The 20,500-nt window shown below is 41.8% G+C and overlaps 1 protein-coding gene across 4 annotated transcripts in view; it reads right to left on the bottom strand.

Moving 5' to 3' along the window:
• Positions 1-20,500, bottom strand: part of RNF150 (ring finger protein 150) — a 279,374-nt gene that overhangs the window by 1,290 nt on the left and 257,584 nt on the right. For 2 of the 4 annotated variants that reach the window (XM_061384126.1, XM_061384127.1), the window contains exon 7: positions 73-7,514. The exons of the other annotated variants lie outside the window; for them this stretch is intronic. In XM_061384126.1, coding sequence (XP_061240110.1) covers positions 7,396-7,514 — 119 coding nt within the window. In that variant the 3' untranslated portion in view covers positions 73-7,395. Of the gene's footprint in view, positions 1-72; positions 7,515-20,500 lie in introns of those variants that run through there. 4 annotated transcript variants of the gene reach the window in all.

Here is a 20,500-nt window from a genome sequence, read left to right as displayed (position 1 = left end):
CAGATTACTAATGTGAAAGCAGGAAGTAAATATATTATGTACACGTACAAAACACGTCAGTATCTCACACCATTTACATTCATATGAAAGAAATCTGTTTATTGATCTTCCTTTGCAATTTGACAAGAAAAAAGTTGAGATAACGTTACAAAACAATCAGGCCCTTGTCTTAGAACTCTGTACAAACATTCCAGCCAGAGGCATCTCCTTTGCAAACAGAGCAAACAATATTCTTTCAACGTTTTCTGGAAGAAGGGGGCTGCTGACAGAGAGATGTTCCACGGGGCCCTCCTCCAGTTTTCAGAGTTTGTGACATTCCTCCCTATTCTGACAAAAGTGGATCAAATTCTCAACTACCGAGGAAACTACAAGAAAAGGCAAATCACTACCAGTTGTTGAGGAAATGGTGACTCTCGTCAGATGAGCTGGCCGAAAGGATAATGGCGAGGATTCCAGCAGAGGGCGCCCTGCTCCCTTGCAATAACATCCCGTTTAACACTAAGTACCGTAGACGCTAACGCAAACACAGACTGAGGAGTCCTTAAGTTAATAGTCCTGCCATTGATTCACGATCTATCACTACAGGCAAAGTTTGGTATTTTCTTCAAAAGAGCAGGATATGCTATAATTAACTAGCTCTTATACACGAAAATTCTTTGGCTATTTAAAGTCTTCACATTCTCAAAGAGAACAATATTCTGAGTTCAACAAAGCGCTCGATTTGTCTGAAACTTCTGAGGGAAAAGGAGACTAAGCACTCGACTGTCAGGATGGTGCAGTACTAAGGCCATGATGCTTTTTTTTTTTTTTTTAGATTTCTGGATATCATAAGAGAAATCCAGCCTGCAAGAGAAACCCCCCTAAGATTTCATTCACAGTTTCATTCAACCAAGTGAACCAACTTCACTTTTATTTATGAGCACATTGGGAAAAAGTTACACTAGCCACTGGAAGAAACATGTGTCCATTGGGAGGGTGGACACGTGTTTGGATGGTCTTTGGTTTATACAGTACACATGGTCCCCACCTGATGTTCTCCGCTTCTCCAAGTCTTTCACTTCAGTAAGGAGGACAAGACCACTGATGTCCTGCCAAGCAACGACTTTCGGTGACTCAGAATGAGCTACCTTCTCCATGGGTTTTCTCCCTCCCTCTCTTCAGATCCACAGAGCCTCTGGAGAGATACATGTTTTTGACTTATTATCCTCAACAAATATTTGTCCAGTGGCCAGAGACAGAATGGCTTGGTGGTAAATGCAAATGTTAACAGTAGCACAAGGAAAAGAAGGTCTTTAATCACGGAGATTTCTGGAGAAGCCACTTGATCATGAAGCACTCAAGGCATGCATCATTTAGAGGACAGTATAGAGAGATGTAAATAACCTCAGCAGCTCCTTTGCAGAATGAGAGGGGTTTGCAATTAAAGGACTTGATAATGAAGAGTCTACATCCAGGATCTGGATGCATTGCTTGGGTTTTGGGATGATTAATTTAGTGACACCCAAAGGTCAAAGAGCACAGTGTGGCTACTCATCTGTGGGTCTTTATAAATTACAAGGGGCCTGGAGTCATGAGATGGGGAGGGGAGGGCAGGAAGGTAAGAGGTAAGTGATGAGAAATGCACACCTGCTTCTCAGAATTAATTTATTTTTCAGATAATCCCAACCTTCTTTGCAATCAGGAGTGTTTAACTCACAAGCGTTAAACTCCTTAAGATGAACACAAGGCCTCATAGAGGTCTTGTGGAGGATTTTAGTTTTAAATCCTCTGATTCGGGAAGAGCATCCATGCACTTTCCCTGCCATCTTCTTTTCTAACTCCCTGTGGGTAAAAGCATCTCTGTGCATGAGTGCTTAGTTACTCAGTCGTGCCCGACTTTTTGCGACCCTCTGAACTATAGCCCAGCAGGCTCCTCTGTCCATGGGATTTTTCAGGCAAGAATGCTGGAGTGGGTTGCCATTTCCTCTTCCAGGGAATCTTCCCGACCCAGGAATTGAACTGGCATCTCCCACGTTTCCTGCATTGCAGGAGGATTCCTTACCCGCTGAGTCATCAGGAAGCTGTATCCTCACCACCTTTTAATTGCCCTTATCAAAAGTACTGTTCAGTTCTGGCCATGCAAATAACACAGAGGGAGTTCTGTGATGCAGGGCACCTCACAAGGAACTATGCATCCCTAACTTTGGGCGAATGGTTTCTTTTTGCTTCTTTTTCAGTCTCAAGGAAGAAGTGGCCTCTCAGATCACTTACAAAGAGCAAGTTCTTGTGCCAAGATGTTAAGAAGCAGGAGTGGACATCGGATACGGTACAGCCCATGTGTTTTTCCAAGAAATCCTAACCCTGGGGGCCTGTGGTGAACTGAGAAGGTCACAGATGCTGGGGGTGGAAGATAACAGATTAGACAGCCTTCTGGAATTGTTACCTTGCCATTATTTGCCTCGGAGACTTTGCTGGAAAGGAAGTCTTTTTTTTTTTTTTTTAAGGCAATAGCTAGAGGTGGTCTGTGATAAAATTAGTGACATGAGAAGTGAAAATGAGGCAAACTCCACTACAGAGGAAGTTAATTTGCTTTTATAGTCAACTGGTTTTCCTCATCAGAAGTGCAGAGATAGATTCTGCCACACAATAAAAAGAAGAAAAACATCAACAACAGGAAGGACGGTAATCACAATAATAACACCTCTTCAGATCCACTAAGGTTTTTCTGTCCTGAAAGATGGGAAAAGGATTCATGTGGGGGTGTGCAGACAAAGAAAGAGATAGGCAGTCAGAGAGCCAGAGAGAGACACACCCAGACAAAAAAGGAAAGAAATCTAAATGAAAGTATTATTAAAAAATGCTACCAGAAATGGCCTCAGAGGCTCTATTACCACAGAGGGTTGGAGCCTCCCTCCACAGAGGGTGTGACTCTCTCTGTGGTTTTCTGAAAGGGTTTTGCTTTGATGAGGTTTCTTTGTTTTCAGTCCAGGTGATGCCTTCAACAGACAACTAAATGCTCTGCAAGAATTTTCATCTCGACTAGATGAACGTGATGGTAGTAAGAGTCCAAGACAGGCTGTCTGTCATCGTTTTTGGTTCTGAAAGGATGTCAGCTTCAGGAATGTCAGAGCACTAGCAGAACTAGCCTGGGTACCATTGGTTGGGATGACCGAATCCAGACCCAGGAGCATGCAGGATGTTTCCAGCAGAATGAGGGAAAACAAAACAGAGAAACCTCTTTGACCTGTGACTGATTCATGTTGCTGTATGGCAGAGGCTAACACAATATTGTAAAGCAATTATCCCCCAATTAAAAGCAAAACAAAAAAACACCCTCTTTGCCTCCATGGTCATGATCATTACTCAGTGATGTCAGAAAAGGTAGATGCCTTTGCTACTTTTAACTTTCTACCTTCTCCAAGCTCTCCATCACTCCCTGCCAGGATGACAGAGTTGACACTTTAGGGGTGATCCAAACCTAGAGATGAAATCAAAATATCGATGCTCTATTCATGATCGAAGTTCAGTTCTGCCCAAAGGGACCAGCCACACAGGATACAGCAATTCCTAGAGGGGACTCTAAATTACACTGAGGGAATGGGGATGCCCGTTTTCTTGCCCACCTCCTTGGGGCCGAAGGGGGATGCTTACTTCTGAGTTGAGAGCTGGTTTCTGAGTTTCAGGGCATCATAATTCACCAACTTGAGGCTGGAAAGTCACAAGCTCCTAAGACTTCTCCTGTATTGAGAAGGCCACACAAAGTCTCGTGTTTGGAGCCTGTATGTACCTTGCCACTTTTTCCTCCCAAATCCATGCATTTTAGCCAAAGTGATGGGGCTAGGGGCCACTGGGACTAGGAAAAGACCATCTGCAGGGCGACCAGGGGTGGAAGTAAATCTGCATTACTAGAATATGGAATTCTGTTTGGCTCCTGAATGCCACACATCCGTCCAAGGGTGGACGTGAAGGATATAATTTTGTCTCAGCACCAAACCAACATGCTTTGGGTGACTTCTTTAAAAAACAAACAAACAAACAAAAAAACTGGTCAAGGAAGTAATGGCAAATGGTCATGGACAATTGTGGTAAGGTTAAACAGGCCCAGCAAAAATTTCAGGAAGGATGTTCTGAATATTTATCCATTATAAGACAAGTGGGTCTCTGGGCCTCTCATTAGGTGACCTGGGTGGGATCCAGTTCTCTCTAGTGGTAATTAGGTTTTACCCCCTTTTATTTGTAAGGGTCAGGGAATCTTGGGAGAACATTGGAGAAGCTCTAGTCCTGTGTTCTCCAAGATGACAATGAACCACGTGTGGCTGCTGAGGACTGGAGCATCAGCCAGTCCAAATGGACAGCTGAGTGACTGTCAAACACACGCTGCCTTTAGTAGACTTAGTATGAAAAAGAATGTCAAGTATTTCATGAATACTTTTTATACTAATTACCTGTGGAAACAGTAACGTTGGAACAAAGAAGTATATTATGGAAATTACTCTTACCTGTTTTCTTTTGCTTTTTAAAAATGTGGCTGGTAGGAAATTTGCAATTACATGTGGGACTTCTACTATATTTCTATTGGAGAGTACTCATCTAGACCCTATGGAAAAATGCACATCAAGTCTGCAGATGCTTCAAGAGGGTTCCCATGTCCTTTGATACTTTCTACGAGCCACGGGGGGCCCAGGTCAGGGTTTATTCTTTGGGGGGACGATCTGTGTGGGAATGGTTCTTTCCATTTTTTTTTAACCCTTCCATGCCAGTTAATTTTTTTTTTTTTCTTAAAATTAACAAAGTCATGGGAAAATTCTTCAGAAACACGTCTTTGGTAAAGGAGAACCTTCTAGACTCACGGAGCTTGCAGCAGAACTTTCCTAGGGTCAGGTCCACAGACTCAGCTCTGCCACCTGGGCTTGTCATCACCTAGGCAGCATCTTTTAGGGGCTGCTGGGCTACGGCACACATAAGCAACCAATTCCTGATCTACCTGGTCACTGGCAGGAAGAGAGAACACCCACCAATCCTAAAGGCATTTTCTCTCTGGGCATGGGATCCAATTTATGTAATTATCCTCTTCATTCCCTTTGACTTAATACCAAACTTTGTTTTGCACAAAGTGGACTGAAGGAGGGGTAGGTGGTACAGGCCTTTGCTGACCTAGAAAAAGAAATATCTTGAGATGAAGAATTCCACGCTGAGAACGAGGATTTGAAGGTATCCAGAGACTGCAGACTCTGTGACTAAGTGTGGCTTTTTAAAGCAAGGCAAAATAAAGCAACTCCTCCTTGGCCTTAGAACTTCCATTATTTAGACAGTCAGTCTCAGCCACACAGGCGTGCTGAGTCTCAAAAAGCTGTTGTTATATGTTACATGTCAAGTAACTCTGCCTGCCCAAGGTAGAAAGTCTGCTGCGTGTCATCACTCACCGCTAAAAATGGGTCCCCCTGGCAAAATGCTCATTAGTGGTCCTAAGACCGGCAGGAGCCTCGGGCATCATCTTGTTAAACACCTTCTCTTTACAGATGCTGAAGCCGAGGCCCAGCAAGCACGCGGCTCATCTCCGCCTCCTGACTCCGGATTCAGCACTGCCTTTATTCTTCCCTGCCTTGGACACCCTGAATTTCACGACAGGACTCCTACAGAGATGTGACATTTCTGAAGGTGGTGACCATTTTCTCTGCCTTTGCTGCCTACTTAGAAAGTATCAAATAGGAAATCGTTAAAGGTAGAGAAAAAAGAGCCTTCAAGGGTCTCCCTTGACATCTACACCGTGTTCCAGCAGGCAGCCCAGTTTTACAGCAGAACCAAACTCTGTTTTTGCACGAGGATGAGTGTGGCAAGGCAGAAGGGCCTCATCACATACGTAAATAACTCGATGAGAGAAACGTTCTTTCCCAGGTAACCCATGCCCAGCAGCCTGGCCTTTCACAGATGTCGAGGTGATCCATCTAATAGTCCAGAGAAACAGTGTACACTGCCTTAGTCATCCATGCATCTGGAGAGTCTCGAATGTATTACAAAATTGCCCACTGAAAAAATAGCACATCTCTGTCATAGTTACAAAAAAAGAATAAAAACATAAAGAGTTTAAAAACATCAGGTGGATTTTCAGAATTCATTTTGATACCTCGTTTCCTCTCCCTCTGACTTTGTCTCTCAGTCAGCAGAAACTTGATTTTAACAATTCCCACGCTGTACTTTTTAGATCGAGTGTTCTATTACACTCCACCTCCCACCTCCCACTTGGTATCTAGACGCACTCGGGGGGAGCCCTGGGAAGCAGTTTCCTAAGGATTCACCTAAATCCTTCCTCGAGGTCTGGTGAGGTTGAACAGAAGTGTACTGGAATTAAAGTAAGACCTGGATGCTCTGTGTTGGATCCAAAGATGCTTGGATCTTTTCTAAAGCTTCCATCTCCTGCAGGACCCACTTGTGGAGGTAACAGGAGATTGTCGTAGCCTTGGGGAAACCAATGCAACAGATGGTTCACTTTCAGGAAGGGTATGTGGTATCTGGTTTGAAAATTAGGCTTGTCGTCCCAGCGACGGACAAGCCCTACAGCCACTTGGAATGGCGCTAATGCCCCGAGAGGGAAATTGTGATTTCAGCATTTCAGTCAAAGACTGCTAAGACCCCGAAGGATTGACGTGCCTCCCTAGAGCTTCCTCCTCAGGTCACGTGGGTCCTTAACAGAGCTGGGCAAGTGGAAGCCAGGGTGTGTAGCTGAAAAACATGAGCAGTGGCCTCTGCAGACTCAGAGCTCGGTGTTGGGCTCTCTGGCAGCTGGGAGTTTTAAGACCCACTTAAAAGAACTTAGATTCTAAATGAAAGCTGGCCTTAGACTGTTTCAAGGTGCCGAGGCACTTCCCAAAGCCATGCACACTTCATGCTGAGAGGTCAAGGCCATTAATCTCAGAGATGGAATACAAACTGGTCAGAGCAGGAACTGATGCTTCTAAACAGAACTCAGTACGAAAGCTGGAGTGAATCAAAGGAAACACAAAGGAGTGAACATAAAGTACACCACACATAGTCCTTAAAAAGAAACTGCCGAAGAAATCAACCACATTCCCCAAACAGGAAAACAAGACCCCGGGAAAAACTGAAATGAAACCAAGAAGGCCTAAGAGTGTCCTTTCAGTCTGTTTCGGGAACTTCTGAAGGGTGTGTCTACAAGGACATGGGAGAGAAAATCAGCTTTCAGCTTCCCAGGTGCCAAGGCCAGGGCCTGCTGCAGAGACGGAGAAACTGCATCCTGATGAACGTGACTTTGGATATTGCTTTGCGGTACCATTCTTGAGTGGAGCTCCCTGGAGTTGCCAAGGTGTTCTGGAGATGTGAGTGCCGGGTCCAATCTTGGGGCACTCCTCCCTTCCTTCCCCTCGCATCCTACCATCCCTTTTTTCTCTATTTGCCGTTTCAAGATTTCACCTCTTCGCAGTCTTGGTCGGTGGAAAGTTCTACATCAGACAGTCCAACCTCCATCGCCATGATCAGTGAGATATCAGAATCACTGCTTATAGCTGGCTCCTGCTCACCTGAGGGGGAAACAAAGTTCATGGTGAACACCGAGCTACGTCTTCAGAGGCTTAATACGGTTGCCTTTAATAAGTAACATTTCATTGGTGCCAAAGTCTTGGTGGTACAGTGGCTAGCATAGCTGCCTTCCCTTTCACTGAAGCTCAAGAGAAGGTATCAGGAAAATTGCCTAGTTTGTAAAAAATAAATACATAAGAAAAAAGTCTAGTTATCTTATGCTAAGGGCATGTGTGGTAAGTCACATCAATTTGTGATCCCACAGACTGTAGCCCACGAGGCTCCTCTGTCCATGGGATTCTCCAGGCAAGAATACTGGTGTGGGTTGCCATGCGCTCCTCCAGGGAATCTTCCTGACCCAGGGATCAAACCCGCATCTCTTATGTCTCCTGCAGGGGCAGGTGGGTTCTTTACTGCCAGTGCCAACTGGGAAGCCCTTCTCACACTATGAAAAGATGTATCTTATAAGTATATATCTAAGGAGGAAAAAATACACTGAATATCTCTAAGTAGGGCAACAAATTCTATATGGAAAAGCAGTTGAACAATTCACAGATGAAACGACTGATAAATGTGTATAAAATTTTTCAGAATATTAAAAACATGAACAATAAGATCAAAGGTATATGTCACCCTGGGGAACTTCCCTGGTGGTCTAGTGGTTAAGACTTTGCACTTCCATTACAGGAGGCACTGGTTTGATTCCTAGTCAGGGAACTAAGATCCTGCATGCTGCATGGTGGCCAGAAAAAAAAAGTATTATGTCATGCTGGGAAAATTTGTAAAAAATTCACTGAGGGTTGTATTCTTAAGGTACAGAGAACTTTTAAATAAATAAGAAAAACTAAGAGTCCAACAGAAAAAATAGGTAAAGGTTACTGTTATACAATTCACAAAAGAATGCAATACAATTGACCAATAAATATCAGGTAAAAAGGAGCTACTCCTTTTTGTTTTGAAATCTTCACTCTTTAAAAAAGACTGTATTACACACATTTCGGTAGATATTTTGATCAACTGCATTCAGAACTGTGAAATTTTCACCCTGTAATTTCATTTCCACAGTATATTACAGAGAACTAATCAGAGATGCAAAAATATCCATTTAAGCATTATTTATAGCAGCAAAACATTGCAAGTAACAAAGCCTAACAATAAAAAATATCTCAGTAAACTATGTTACTTCTAAAAGACAATCTTCTTGTTATAATTATTAAAGTGATATTTCCAAAGAGTCTGTATTTACAGAAGAAAATGCTCCCAGTAAATGAAAACAGAAGTATTCAAAGCTTTATGTGCAGTGCAGTCAACAGAGACAGTTAACTGGAAGTAAGAAAGCCGACAATATTAATAAGAGTTGTCTGAAATTTGGGGATTTATAATTATTTTCTTTTCTTTAAAAAATTTAGCTTTACTCCTAAACATGCTTCAGTGAACATATATCATTCATTCACTCAACATATAATTGAGTCCCTACTATATGCTAAGAATTGTGCTAGCTGTAGGGATATAGGGGTGAAAATGAGGCAATTTCAGTCCTCAAGGAGCTTACTGTCCAGTAGGCAGGCAGACCATTGACTTGTCAATTACCCCAACATGATAAGCTCTTTGTTGTAAGATGTACCTGGTGTTATAGGAGGTAAGGGTGCTACGTAACCATTTGCTGAGTCTAAGAAAGCTTTCCACTGGCTACCATGTCTAAACTGAGTCTATAGGATAACTTGTATTTCAGCCAGATGAATGAGAAGGATGAATCTTTTTTAAGCAATAGCAATAGCATGTACAGACGGTTGGAGTTGATAGACAGCTTTGTGCAGACATCAGACTGTATTTAAATATGACTGGGATGCAAAGGTAAGCTAGGGAGTATGAACAGGGGAGGCTGGAGAGCTCAGCTGCCTATAATAGAAAGTGTTAGTTGCTCACTTGTCTCTGACTCTTTGTGACCCAATAGACTATAGCCCACCAGGCTCCTCTGTCCATGGGATTCTCCCAGGCAAGAATATTGGAGTGGGTTGCCATTCCCTCTCCAGGGGATCTTCCCAATCCAGGGATCGAACCCAGGTCTCCTGCGTTGCAGGCAGATTCTTCACCATCTGAACCACCAGGGAAGCCTATCAATTCAGTTCAGTCGCTCAGTCGTGTCCGACTCTTTGCGACCCCATGAATCACAGCCTATAAGGCAGCTTTAAAACCAGAAGATCTTGTATGTTCCATTACCCTACAGAAGAAACATGCAATTAAAAGACCAACAAAATATCTAAGTACTAAAGAATGCAGATGGTTATAATACTTTTGCTCTCATAATCACTGATATAATTTCTTCATGTTGAGGTACAGTTAAGAAAAAATAAATATGAGTTTCATGAAGGGCAGTGAATTTTCAAATGTTTACAAGGAGACAAACAGAGAACTGACACAGAGTTATGGTCTTAAGAATCAGTTTTAGAGAAATAAAGTGTCTCACAGGGGTGTAGCCAACCTAAAGACTGAGATCTATAATGTTTCCTAGACCCAAAAGTGCATGAGGTTCACATAACTATAGACAGGTCAATGGGTAGAATAAAACTTTGGAAACAGATCTTGGGTAGAAGTATTTAGCTTTGTCAATGGTGGCATTTAACAAATTTTCAGGGGGCTTCCCTAGTGGCCCACTGGTTAACAATCTGCCTTGCAATGCAGGGGACACAGGCTTGATCCTTTGTTGTGGAACTAGGATCCCACATGCCAGGGAGCAACTCAGCCTGAGCGCTGCAACTAGAGTCCGTGAGCTGCAACGAAAGATCCCACGTGTCACAAGTAAGACCGGACTCAGCCATATAAATAAGTAAACATAAAAAAAACACACTCACACAAATATTCAATAAAATTATTCATGCAGAAAAAAGATGAAATTGGATTCTTGCCTCACATCATATACATTCTAGGCTGGCTAAATATCTATATCTACATCCACTGATATATCTGTATCTACATCTATATCTGTACCTATGCTGTGCTGTGCTTAGTCGCTCTGTTGTGTCCAACTCTTTGTGACCCCCTGGAGTGTAGCCCGCCAGGTTCCTCTGTCCATGGGATTCTCCAGGCAAGGATACTGGAGTGGATTGCCATGCCCTCCTCCAGGGGATTTTCCCAACCCAGGGATCTAACCTGTGTTTCCTGCATTGCAGGTGGATTCTTTACCAGCTGACCTGCCAGGGAAGCCCATCTATACCTACACCTGTACCTATGGTCCATCTTTATTTCGCATGTGTTACTTCCTTCTCATTTATCCTCTTTTCCAGAGCTATCTGGTGCCTTGCATCCCTGACCTCTGGGGAATTCTTTGATGCAAACTGGGGTGGTCCTCCTCTTCCTCATGTCTGCTTACCACTTGTTTTCTCTGCATGGTTATGCGCTCGGCACCACCTGGTGGAAGCTTTCACTCTGCAATTGTAGTGAGCAGCGGGCAATGGATTTGGGCAGACACAATCTGCACAGCTAGAGACAGAGGATTGCTCTGATTTTTAGGTCCACTAAGTCACTGATGCTTTATTCATTTCCTCCCAGTTGCCCAAATTTTTCCAGGGTTTCTTCTTACACTTTCCCTGTCCATGTTGGAAAATCCCTTTGCTACAGCTTTTGTGGGGTTTTAGGAGTGCCTAGAAGTAATTTCACATGTTCAATGCATACTTTTTACTCAGTGTTCTCCACAAACATCACTTTTACAATGAGAAAATTATATGGGTTTCCCTAGTGGTTCATACAGTAAAGAATCTGTCTGCAATGCGGGAGACCTGCGATCAATCCTAGGGTTAGGAAGATCCCCTGGAGAAGGGAATGGTTACCCACTCCAGCATTCTTGCCTGGAGAATTCCATGGACAGAGGAGCCTGGCGGGTTACAATCCAAGGGTCACAAAGAGTTGGACATGACCGAACAAGTAACACTTAAAATTACAGTTATGAGAGCTGGGATCCTATCTTACTTTAGGAGACTGTAGTCTCAGCTGTAAGTAATTATACATGTTACTCTGTATAAGTCACTTTCTCCTCTGGGGCTAAAGCTTGAAAATCTATAAAATGAGAGTTTGTACTAGGTATATTAGATGTCTTTCCAGTTGTTACAGTTTACTTATGTATATGTTGATGCAAGTCTAGCACAGTGCCTCAGACATGGTGGGTGCTCAATACATAATTATTTAATAAAATTACCAGTGATAAAGAGTTGTAAGTTTTTCTTTTGCCATAACTCTTCAACATGTTATTTTCTACTAAAAACTTTTCTCTTAACAAAGAAGAAAGCCTGCAATTGTATATTTAGTACAAGTATGCACTAAATGTGAGAATTCACTACTCTGAGGTACAAAGAAAATGGGAATATTCTTATTCCTGGAGATAAAAAATGAGGGCTAAGGATATGGAAGCAATGTAAGTGTCCAAGATAGATGGACGGATAAAGAAGATGTGGTATGCATATACAATGGACTACTGCTCGGTCATAAAAAAGAACACTCTATTGCCATATGCAGCAACGTAGACAGACTGGGAGGGTGTTATGCTAAGTGAAAGAAGTCAGATGGAAAAAGGCAAATATTGTATAATAACACTTATATGTGGAATCCAGAAAACACAACAAACTAGTAAATACAAGAGAAAAGAAGCATATTCACAGATACAGAGAACAAACTATGGTTACCAGTGGGATGAGGGGCTAGATAGGGCTGGGAGACTGGGAGGCACAGACTAACGTAAGACAGGCTACAAGGATGTAGTACAATACAGGGAATATAGCCAATATTTTGTAATAACTGTGAATGGAGTGTAACCATTAAAAATGGTATAAAAATTAAAAAAAATTAAAATGAGGTCTACGTTGTAGAGATATATCCTCCCCCCTCCCACCGCTTCTCCTTTTGCATCTGTCTCCTCCTCCTCCTTGTTCTTTTGGGCAAAAGTCCATGAATCAATTCAGCTCATAAGAAGCCAAATATTGTAGCTCACAAGTAAACTACAAGTCAACCAAAGAGCTCATCACTGAGTGATTCTATGGCTTTCAATAGAGCAAGTATAAAAACAAAGCACAGATAAGAGCTGACTGGTACACAGAGAGCTCACTGTTCCTGCAGCTTCCCACCTTCACGCCTGTCTTCTCAGCCACCGGCCTCAGCAGATTTCATGGCTTCATTCTCACTATGGTGCTTTCTAAGCTGGAATGTGTGAATTGAAAGAAAAAAGGGCCGTGTGGACTGCTATAACTATTGGCTGTTGAATTTATGATGCTATTTTGGAAACTGACTGTCCTGCACAGCTCTAGGCAAAGATACATTCAAATCAATACAAACAGATTTGCCAAAAGATGGTTCAATTTTCATGATGAGACATTTCATCACCCACAGTATCTAATCATTTTTCATTCCACAACTGTAAAAAGTGATTTGAAGACATCTGAAATTATTCTTTAGTCTGTGCTATGTTTTTAATTGGACTTGGTTTGTTCCATAATTTTTGAAAACAGAATTTTTTTCTTGAATCGAAAGAAGAAAGAAAATATTAGTCAGTCATGTCTGACTCTGTGACCCCATGGACCGTATCCTGCCAGGCTCCTCTCCCATGGGATTTCCCAGGCAAGAATACTGAAGTGGGTTGCCATTTCCTTCTCCAGGGGATCTTTTCCCCCAGGGATCAAACCTGGGTCTCCTGAATTCCAGGCAGATTCCTTACTATCTGAGCCTCCAGGGAAGGCTCTCTTTAATCAAAGCAGATGTTTTAATTTGAGACCATAATAGTACAAATAAAAATGCGGACACTAAAACATTTAGAAAGTTCTCTGTAGCTGGAACTAATTGAGGAGTATGAAATAACTGTTAACAATCAAAATGTTCACTGAATTTTACCTTCTCTCTTGTGAAAGTTAATATAAAATGAATACAAAAATAGCATTGGTCTTTATTGATTTCTCACAACAACCCTTTGATGTGTGGGTATTATTATTTCTATTTCACAGATGAAAAAATATTTAGTCCATTTGACACAGTTGCCCAATACTACTAGACACTCTTCCTTTCTTCTTTTTGTTTCATTCATTTTAAGGACATTGAGAGAATTTAAACAGGGAGTAATATGACCTGCTTAATATTTTAAAAGATCACTCTTGCAGTTAAGTGAAGAATAGATTGGTAGGTCAAGGGTGGAGGTAATCCAGCAAAAACCACTGCAGCAAAACAGATGAAACACAGGGATGGTTTGTTATAATATGAACAGAGGTCAGATGTTATATTAAAGTAATATTTTATTTTTTTACTACTTTAAAATTTTTATACAACTTTAAAGGTTGTATAATTTCCATTATAGTTATTACAAAATATTAGCTATATTCCTGTGTTGTACAATTCATCCTTGAGCCAGTCTTAGACCCAATAGTTTGTGTCTTTTAATTTCCCACCCCTAAATTACCTCTTACCCCATCCCCACTGATAACCCCTAGTTTGCTCTCTATGAGTCTGCTTCTTTTATGTTATATTCACTTCAGCACAGAGAAAGTATTTTGGTGGATTTAAGAATTGATCCCAAGTATCTAGCACTCCATCTTGAATCTCTTAGATGGTAAGCAGAAAACATGGCTTTAAATGGAGCTCTGTGACCTGTTTTGTTGACTCATAACTACTACTTGCATATATTAGCACATTTAATTCTAAGTAAAATCCATCAGTAGGCTAACTGTGGTTAACCAAAAAATTCTTAGTGGCGGGATTTGTTTTTATTAATTCCATTTAGTCCATAAATTATTCATATGGACTTTGGTTTCTTTGTTTCCTCTTTAATACAAAGAATGTTACCTAAAGAGTTCAGTTCAGTTCAGTTGTTCAGTCGTGTCTGACTCTTTGCGACCCCATGAACCGCAGCATGCCAGGCCTCCCTATCCATCACCAACTCCCAGAGTTTACCCAAACTCATGTCCATTGAGTCAGTGATGCCATCTAACCATCTCATCCTCTGTCGTCCCCTTCTCCTCCTGCCTTCAAACTTTCCCAACATCAGGGTCTTTTCAAATGAGTCAGGTCTTCACATCAGGTGGCCAAAATATTGGGAGTTTCAGCTTCACCATCAGTCCTTCCAATGAACACCCAGAACTGATTTCCTTTAGAAAGGACTGGTTGGATTTCCTTGCAGTCCAAGGGACTCTCAAGAGTCTTCTTCAACACCACAGTTCAAAAGCATCAATTCTTTGGTGCTCAGCTTTCTTTATAGTCCAACTCTCACAGGTTTCCTTTTGGGAAACAGACACTGCAGCTGTAGTTTTGCTGTGGATTTGCTATAACTATCTCTATAACAGTGGGCCTGGACGACATAACGTTCCTCCCAACCTGAGATGTGGCCTGTCCTGTCTTGGGCAGGATGGGGTCTGTCTCACTTAACAGGCTCTGGCCCATCCATTGTCAACATTCCCAACCCTCCATAAATAGGAGGCACTTGGTGAAATTGAATTTCCTCTCTGGACATAGGGTGTCAAAGGGTGATGCATAGGGTGTCAAGTTTTATGTTTTATTAACTAACAACCATAGAGTGCTTATTGACAACTTAGCATTAATATATGCCAGAGACTATCTATCTAAGTACTTTAGATTGTACAATTGAATATTCACAATTAACCTGTGACAAAGGAAAAATTATTATTTCTATTTTCAAGTGTTAAAACTAAGGCTCAGAAAAGTAAAAAACTTCCTGGGTTTACACAACAGTAAGAGTCAGATTCAGAATTCACACCGAGGCCTCTCTGACACCAGAGTTCATCTGCATTTATACTTCAGAGTTGAGAGTCTTAGTCTGAGGATGTCCCAGGCAAGAATGCTGGAGTGGGTAGCCATTTCCTTCTCTAGGGGATCTTCTTGACTCAGGAATTGAACCCATGTCTCCTGCATTGGCAGGCGGATTCTTCACCACTGAGCCACCAGGGAAGGCCTAAGCACCAGGAGCAATGCCCAGAAGATGTTGACTTTCAGGGGAGTCTGTGTATCCACAGTTACATACACGCCTACATGGTTATGTACTGCTGCTGCTGCTAAGTCACTTCAGTCCTGTCCGACTCTGTGCGACCCCATAGACAGCAGCCCACTAGGCTCCTCTGTCCCTGGGATTCTCCAGGCAAGAATACTGGAGTGGGTTGCCATTTCCTTCTCCAATGCATGAAAGTGAAAAGTCAAAGTGAAGTCGCTCAGTCGTGTCAGACTCTTAGTGACCCCATGGACTGCAGCCTACCAGGCTCCTCCATCCATGGGATTTTCCAGGCAAGAGTACTGGAGTGGGATGCCATTGCCTTCTCTGATATGTGCAGTTACGCATTTTTCTGGGGAGAGGGTTGCTTTTACTAGAGTCTCACAGAAATGATAAAAGTCTCAGAAGCATGCATCTAAGAGGTTTTGTGCCTAGCATAAGTTGTTCTTTTTTTTAGGCTGTGTCATGCATCATGTGTGATCTTAGTTTCCTGACCAGGGATCGAACCTGTACTCACTGCAGTGGAAGCGCAGAGTGTTAATCTCTGGACCACCAGGAAGTTACCAGGGTAAGTTGAAGAAAACACTGTTGTCTGTAACCAAGAATGGCTTGGCTTTTTATTTTTTTTTAAATGCATTTTTTGGTTTACATTTCACTAACTGTGTGTTTCATTAACTTGACGGGACACTTTTCATCTGAAATCTCTGCTTTCCTACTCGATTGTTTCTAAATGATGGTTATTCAAAGCTAGAGCAGAAAATGAGCCATCCCAGAATGCGTTTGATATTTACTCCACTGCCTGAGCTATGAAAGGAGGCACAGAGCAGTAATGGCTGGAATAAATCCTCCTCTGTTGGGAATTAACAAACGTCGCCCGCATAATGTGGTCTCTGTGTTGAGAGAAAGTAAGGGGTTGACGAATATCAACCCCCAGGTATTTTGATTCTCCGGTAAGTTTGATGTTCACATGTTCTGCACCACATAAAAGCTTATTTCCCCCCACCATGTACTTGAAAAATAAGTTTTCAAAGAAATTAGCATCCTCCTGGACATTAATTTGGATTCTGAGGCCTTCCCAGGTGGCTCTGTGGTAAAGAATCTGCCTGCCAGTGCAGGAGACATGGGTTTGATCCCTAGGTCAGGAAGATCCCCTGGAGAAGGAAATGGCAAGCCACTCCAGTATTCTTGCCTGGGAAATCCCACGGACAGAGGAGCCTGGCAGGCTACAGTTAATGGGGTCGCAAAAGAGCTGGACATGACTTAACAACTAAACAACAAACACTGCTTATGTATATATTCCCTGTTGTAATCTTAGTGGGAAAGTTGCTTCAATTCCAAATGCAGAGTATTTTCAGTAAGGAAATGTGTCTCTTTTACGTGTATTCCTTGCTTTTTTCTCTTTTGCTTAATAAGAATTTTTGAGAAGATAAACTTCTGATTTGGTTTAAATTTTCTGTGTTATGAGTAGATTCTTCCGTGGGGATGGTGAATCTTTGGGTCACTTTCTTCAGAGGCTGTGCAACAATATTAACAATAATTCCAGGCATTGCTCTAAGCAATTACATGTTATGTATGTCATCCTCACAAAGATGCTATGGAGTAGATGAATGATTACCCCAGTGACTGCTTCACATTTTACAGGTGAAGTCAACTTGTCTAAGGTCAAGAACAGAAAGAGGCAGAAATGGAATCCCAACCCAAGAGCCAGTGGTGTCGATGGCTACGCTATTGTGCAATGGCAGTGGCACAGCTGCTAGATTTCTATCTGGCTGCTGTGGTTCAGTCGCTCAGTCATGTCTGACTCTCCACGACCCCATGGACTGCAGCCCGCCAGGATCCTCTGTCCATGGGATTTCCCAGGCAACAATACTGGAGTGGCTTGCCATTCCCTTCTCTAAGGGATCTTCCGGACCCAGGGATCAAACTCTCGTCTCCTGCATTGGCAGGTGGATTCTTTCCCAACGAGCCACCTGGGAAGCCCTAGGTTATTCCCAAAGATGATACTTGGCCACCTTGGAGAACCAAACATTCCAGGCTTACAATATAAATTCACCCATTTTAGCCAAGTGACTCCTAAAAATTGTTCAGATATAACAGGGGAACTTTTGTCTTTTTTAATGTTTGCTCTATAATCATAAATGTAAATATGGTGAGCTCAAATCAGGAAAATTCTTTCTCACCTGGGGACATTTACAGCATTGTTTTTTATTCTGACTTAGTATAAGAGAACTCCCTGAAGTTTGGATATCAAATTAGATCACAAGTTAGGATTTAACTCTTTGCTTTTATCTCTTTGTCATTGGTTTTCTTTCCCTGTGACCCTTCACCTAGCAGAGGAAGATTTTCTCCAATTGCTCAAATTCCTTTTGATTTCATTAAAAATTCATTCATTGAGTAATTCCTTACTGAGTGCCAAGAGAAGGCAGAAGGTGACTTTTGCATTAGTTGTACATTAGTTTTTACAGGAAAGAAAGCAAAATCTAGTTAACATTTATGCTGTTAATAGCTATTTTACAATTCCTGGTTAGTACTACCTACAGGAAACCTTCAGCATTAAGCATAATATCTGGTATATGGAATGCTCTTGGTAATTGTGACTATGATTGGAATGAAAAAAGAGTAAAAGAGGGAAGGTTAGCAGACAGGTTTAGAGAGACAGGTAGATATCATGCAGATATTAATTTCTTCACTTATAAAATTATATTTTATAATAAAATCATAAATTACATTAATTTATATTGCAAGTAGAAAATTATCTATAGGCTTCATGTATTCATTCATCAATTTATCACTTATTCATCCAATAGGAATTTATTGAACACTTCTTAGGTACACAGCACTGTTGATGACCTTTGGAGGAAATAAAGATGAACTAAACACAAGCTCTGCTATTAACTTGAAAGCAATCTAGTAAAAGAAATCATATTTGTGTCCATATACATCTAATACTGGAGAAGGAAATGGCAACCCACTTCAGTATTCTTGCCTAGAGAATTCCATGGACAGAGGAGCCTGGCAGGCTACAGTCCATAGGGTCACAAAGAGTTGGACACAGCTGAAGCAACTTAGCACACATGTATGCACATCAAATATAAGATGATGTATGTTAAAAGAGAGGTGTAAATAAATGCTAGAGAAACAGAAAGGTAAGGAAAACTTCATCTCCAGCTGGGTAACCCTCATGAAGTAGGTTACATGTAAACCAGTGGTGAGAGCTGACTAGTGCTGGGAAGTATGGAGATGAGGAAGATGGCATTTCTTTTAAGAGATATAAGTACCTGTTATATCTGAACAATTTTAGGAGGCACTTGGCTAAATGGATGAATTTACACTGTAAGCCTGGAATGGTTGATTCTCTAAGGTAGCCAAGCATTGTTTACAGGAAGATGGCTTTTATTTTAGGAGAACCTACCTGACTAACCATCATCAGAGCAAATGTCAAGGCATGCGGATGGTTTGATTCAGCTGTAGCTTAGGATATGGAGAACCATAGCAAAGTACCAGATCAAGCTCATAGACACTCTGCCCTCTTCTTTCCCTCTGTGCTTTCCCATTCTATAGGGAGCCAGAAGACTGGGAACTACATTTCCCAGCTTCCTTTGGCAGTTGGCTTTCTCTTAGGTCCTGCCAAGGAGATTGGAATGTGGGAGGAGGCCCTTGCGCTTCTAGTTCAGGCTGGTCCCTGTGGGCTCCAGAAGTGTTGGCCGTGCCTTCAACAGAATCAGAGAGCGAAGGATCCTGACCGCCTACTCAGAGCTGGTGGTCTCCCCAGCAGAAGCCAGACGGTTCTGGCAACATCAGAATAGTGGAAGTGTGCTCAGGATCTCGGGATATCTCGCTCTTCCAGTCTTCCAAACTGGTTTTGTTTTTGATAAATCTACTTTAATGAAGCATGATTTTGATGAGTTTTGATGGATGTGATGGATGTAAATATTCGATTTCTATTTCCCCCAGAGTTTTGTCTTCTCTCTTTATGGTCATTTCCTCCCTCTGTCTCTGGTCTCAGCTTATATCTGATCTGCTTTTTTTTTAATTTAAATTTATTTATTTTAATTGGAGGCTAATTACTTTACAATATTGTATTGGTTTTGCCATACATTAACATGAATCTGCCATGGGTGTACACGTGCTCCCCATCCTGAACCCCTCTTCCACCTCCCTCCCAGTACCATCCCTCTGGGTCATCCCAGTGCACCAGCCCTGAGCACCCTGTATCCTGCATCGAACCCGGACTGGCGATTAGTTTCTTATATGATATTATACATGTTTCAATGCGTTTCTCCCAAATCATCCCACCCTCTCCCTCTCCCTCAGAGTCCAAAAGACTGTTCTATACATCTGTGTCTCTTTTGCTGTCTCGCATATAGGGTTATCATTACCATCTTTCTAAATTCCATATGTATGCGTTAGTATACTGTATTGGTGTTTTTCTTTCTGGCTTACTTCACTCTGTATAGTAGGTTCCAGTTTCATCCACCTCATTAGAACTGATTCAAATGTATTCTTTTTAATGGCTGAGTAATACTCCATTGTGATTATGTACTGATATGCTTTCTTTTTTATAACTCTTTTTCAGGGTTTGTCAACACTGGCACAACTGATACTTGGGGCTGGAGAATTCTTTGTTGTCATGGGAATGTGCTGGGAATTGCAGGACATTTTACAGCATTCTTGGTCTCTACCCATTGATGCCATTAGCACCACCCCCTCCCCAGTTATGACAATCAAAAACTCTCCAGTCATTGGCAAATGCTCTCTGAGAGACAAAATCACCCCTAGTGGGTAACCATGGCTCGAGATAAATATACATTTTCTGTAATTTTACATACCTGCAATTTTATAGTATGCACTCTTGTGTCTGGTTTCTTTCACTCATTATACTCATTGTGAAATCCACTAATGATGTCACATATATCAATAGTTCACACCTTTTTATTGCTGAATAGCGATTCACTGTATGGATATATCACATTTTGCTTATCCATTCATAAACTGACGAACCTTTGAATTATTTCC

The sequence above is a fragment of the Bos javanicus genome, chromosome 17 (genome assembly GCF_032452875.1).
Source record: "Bos javanicus breed banteng chromosome 17, ARS-OSU_banteng_1.0, whole genome shotgun sequence".
Classification (NCBI taxonomy): Eukaryota; Metazoa; Chordata; class Mammalia; order Artiodactyla; family Bovidae; genus Bos; species Bos javanicus.
This window is presented reverse-complemented; position numbering and strand designations above follow the sequence as displayed.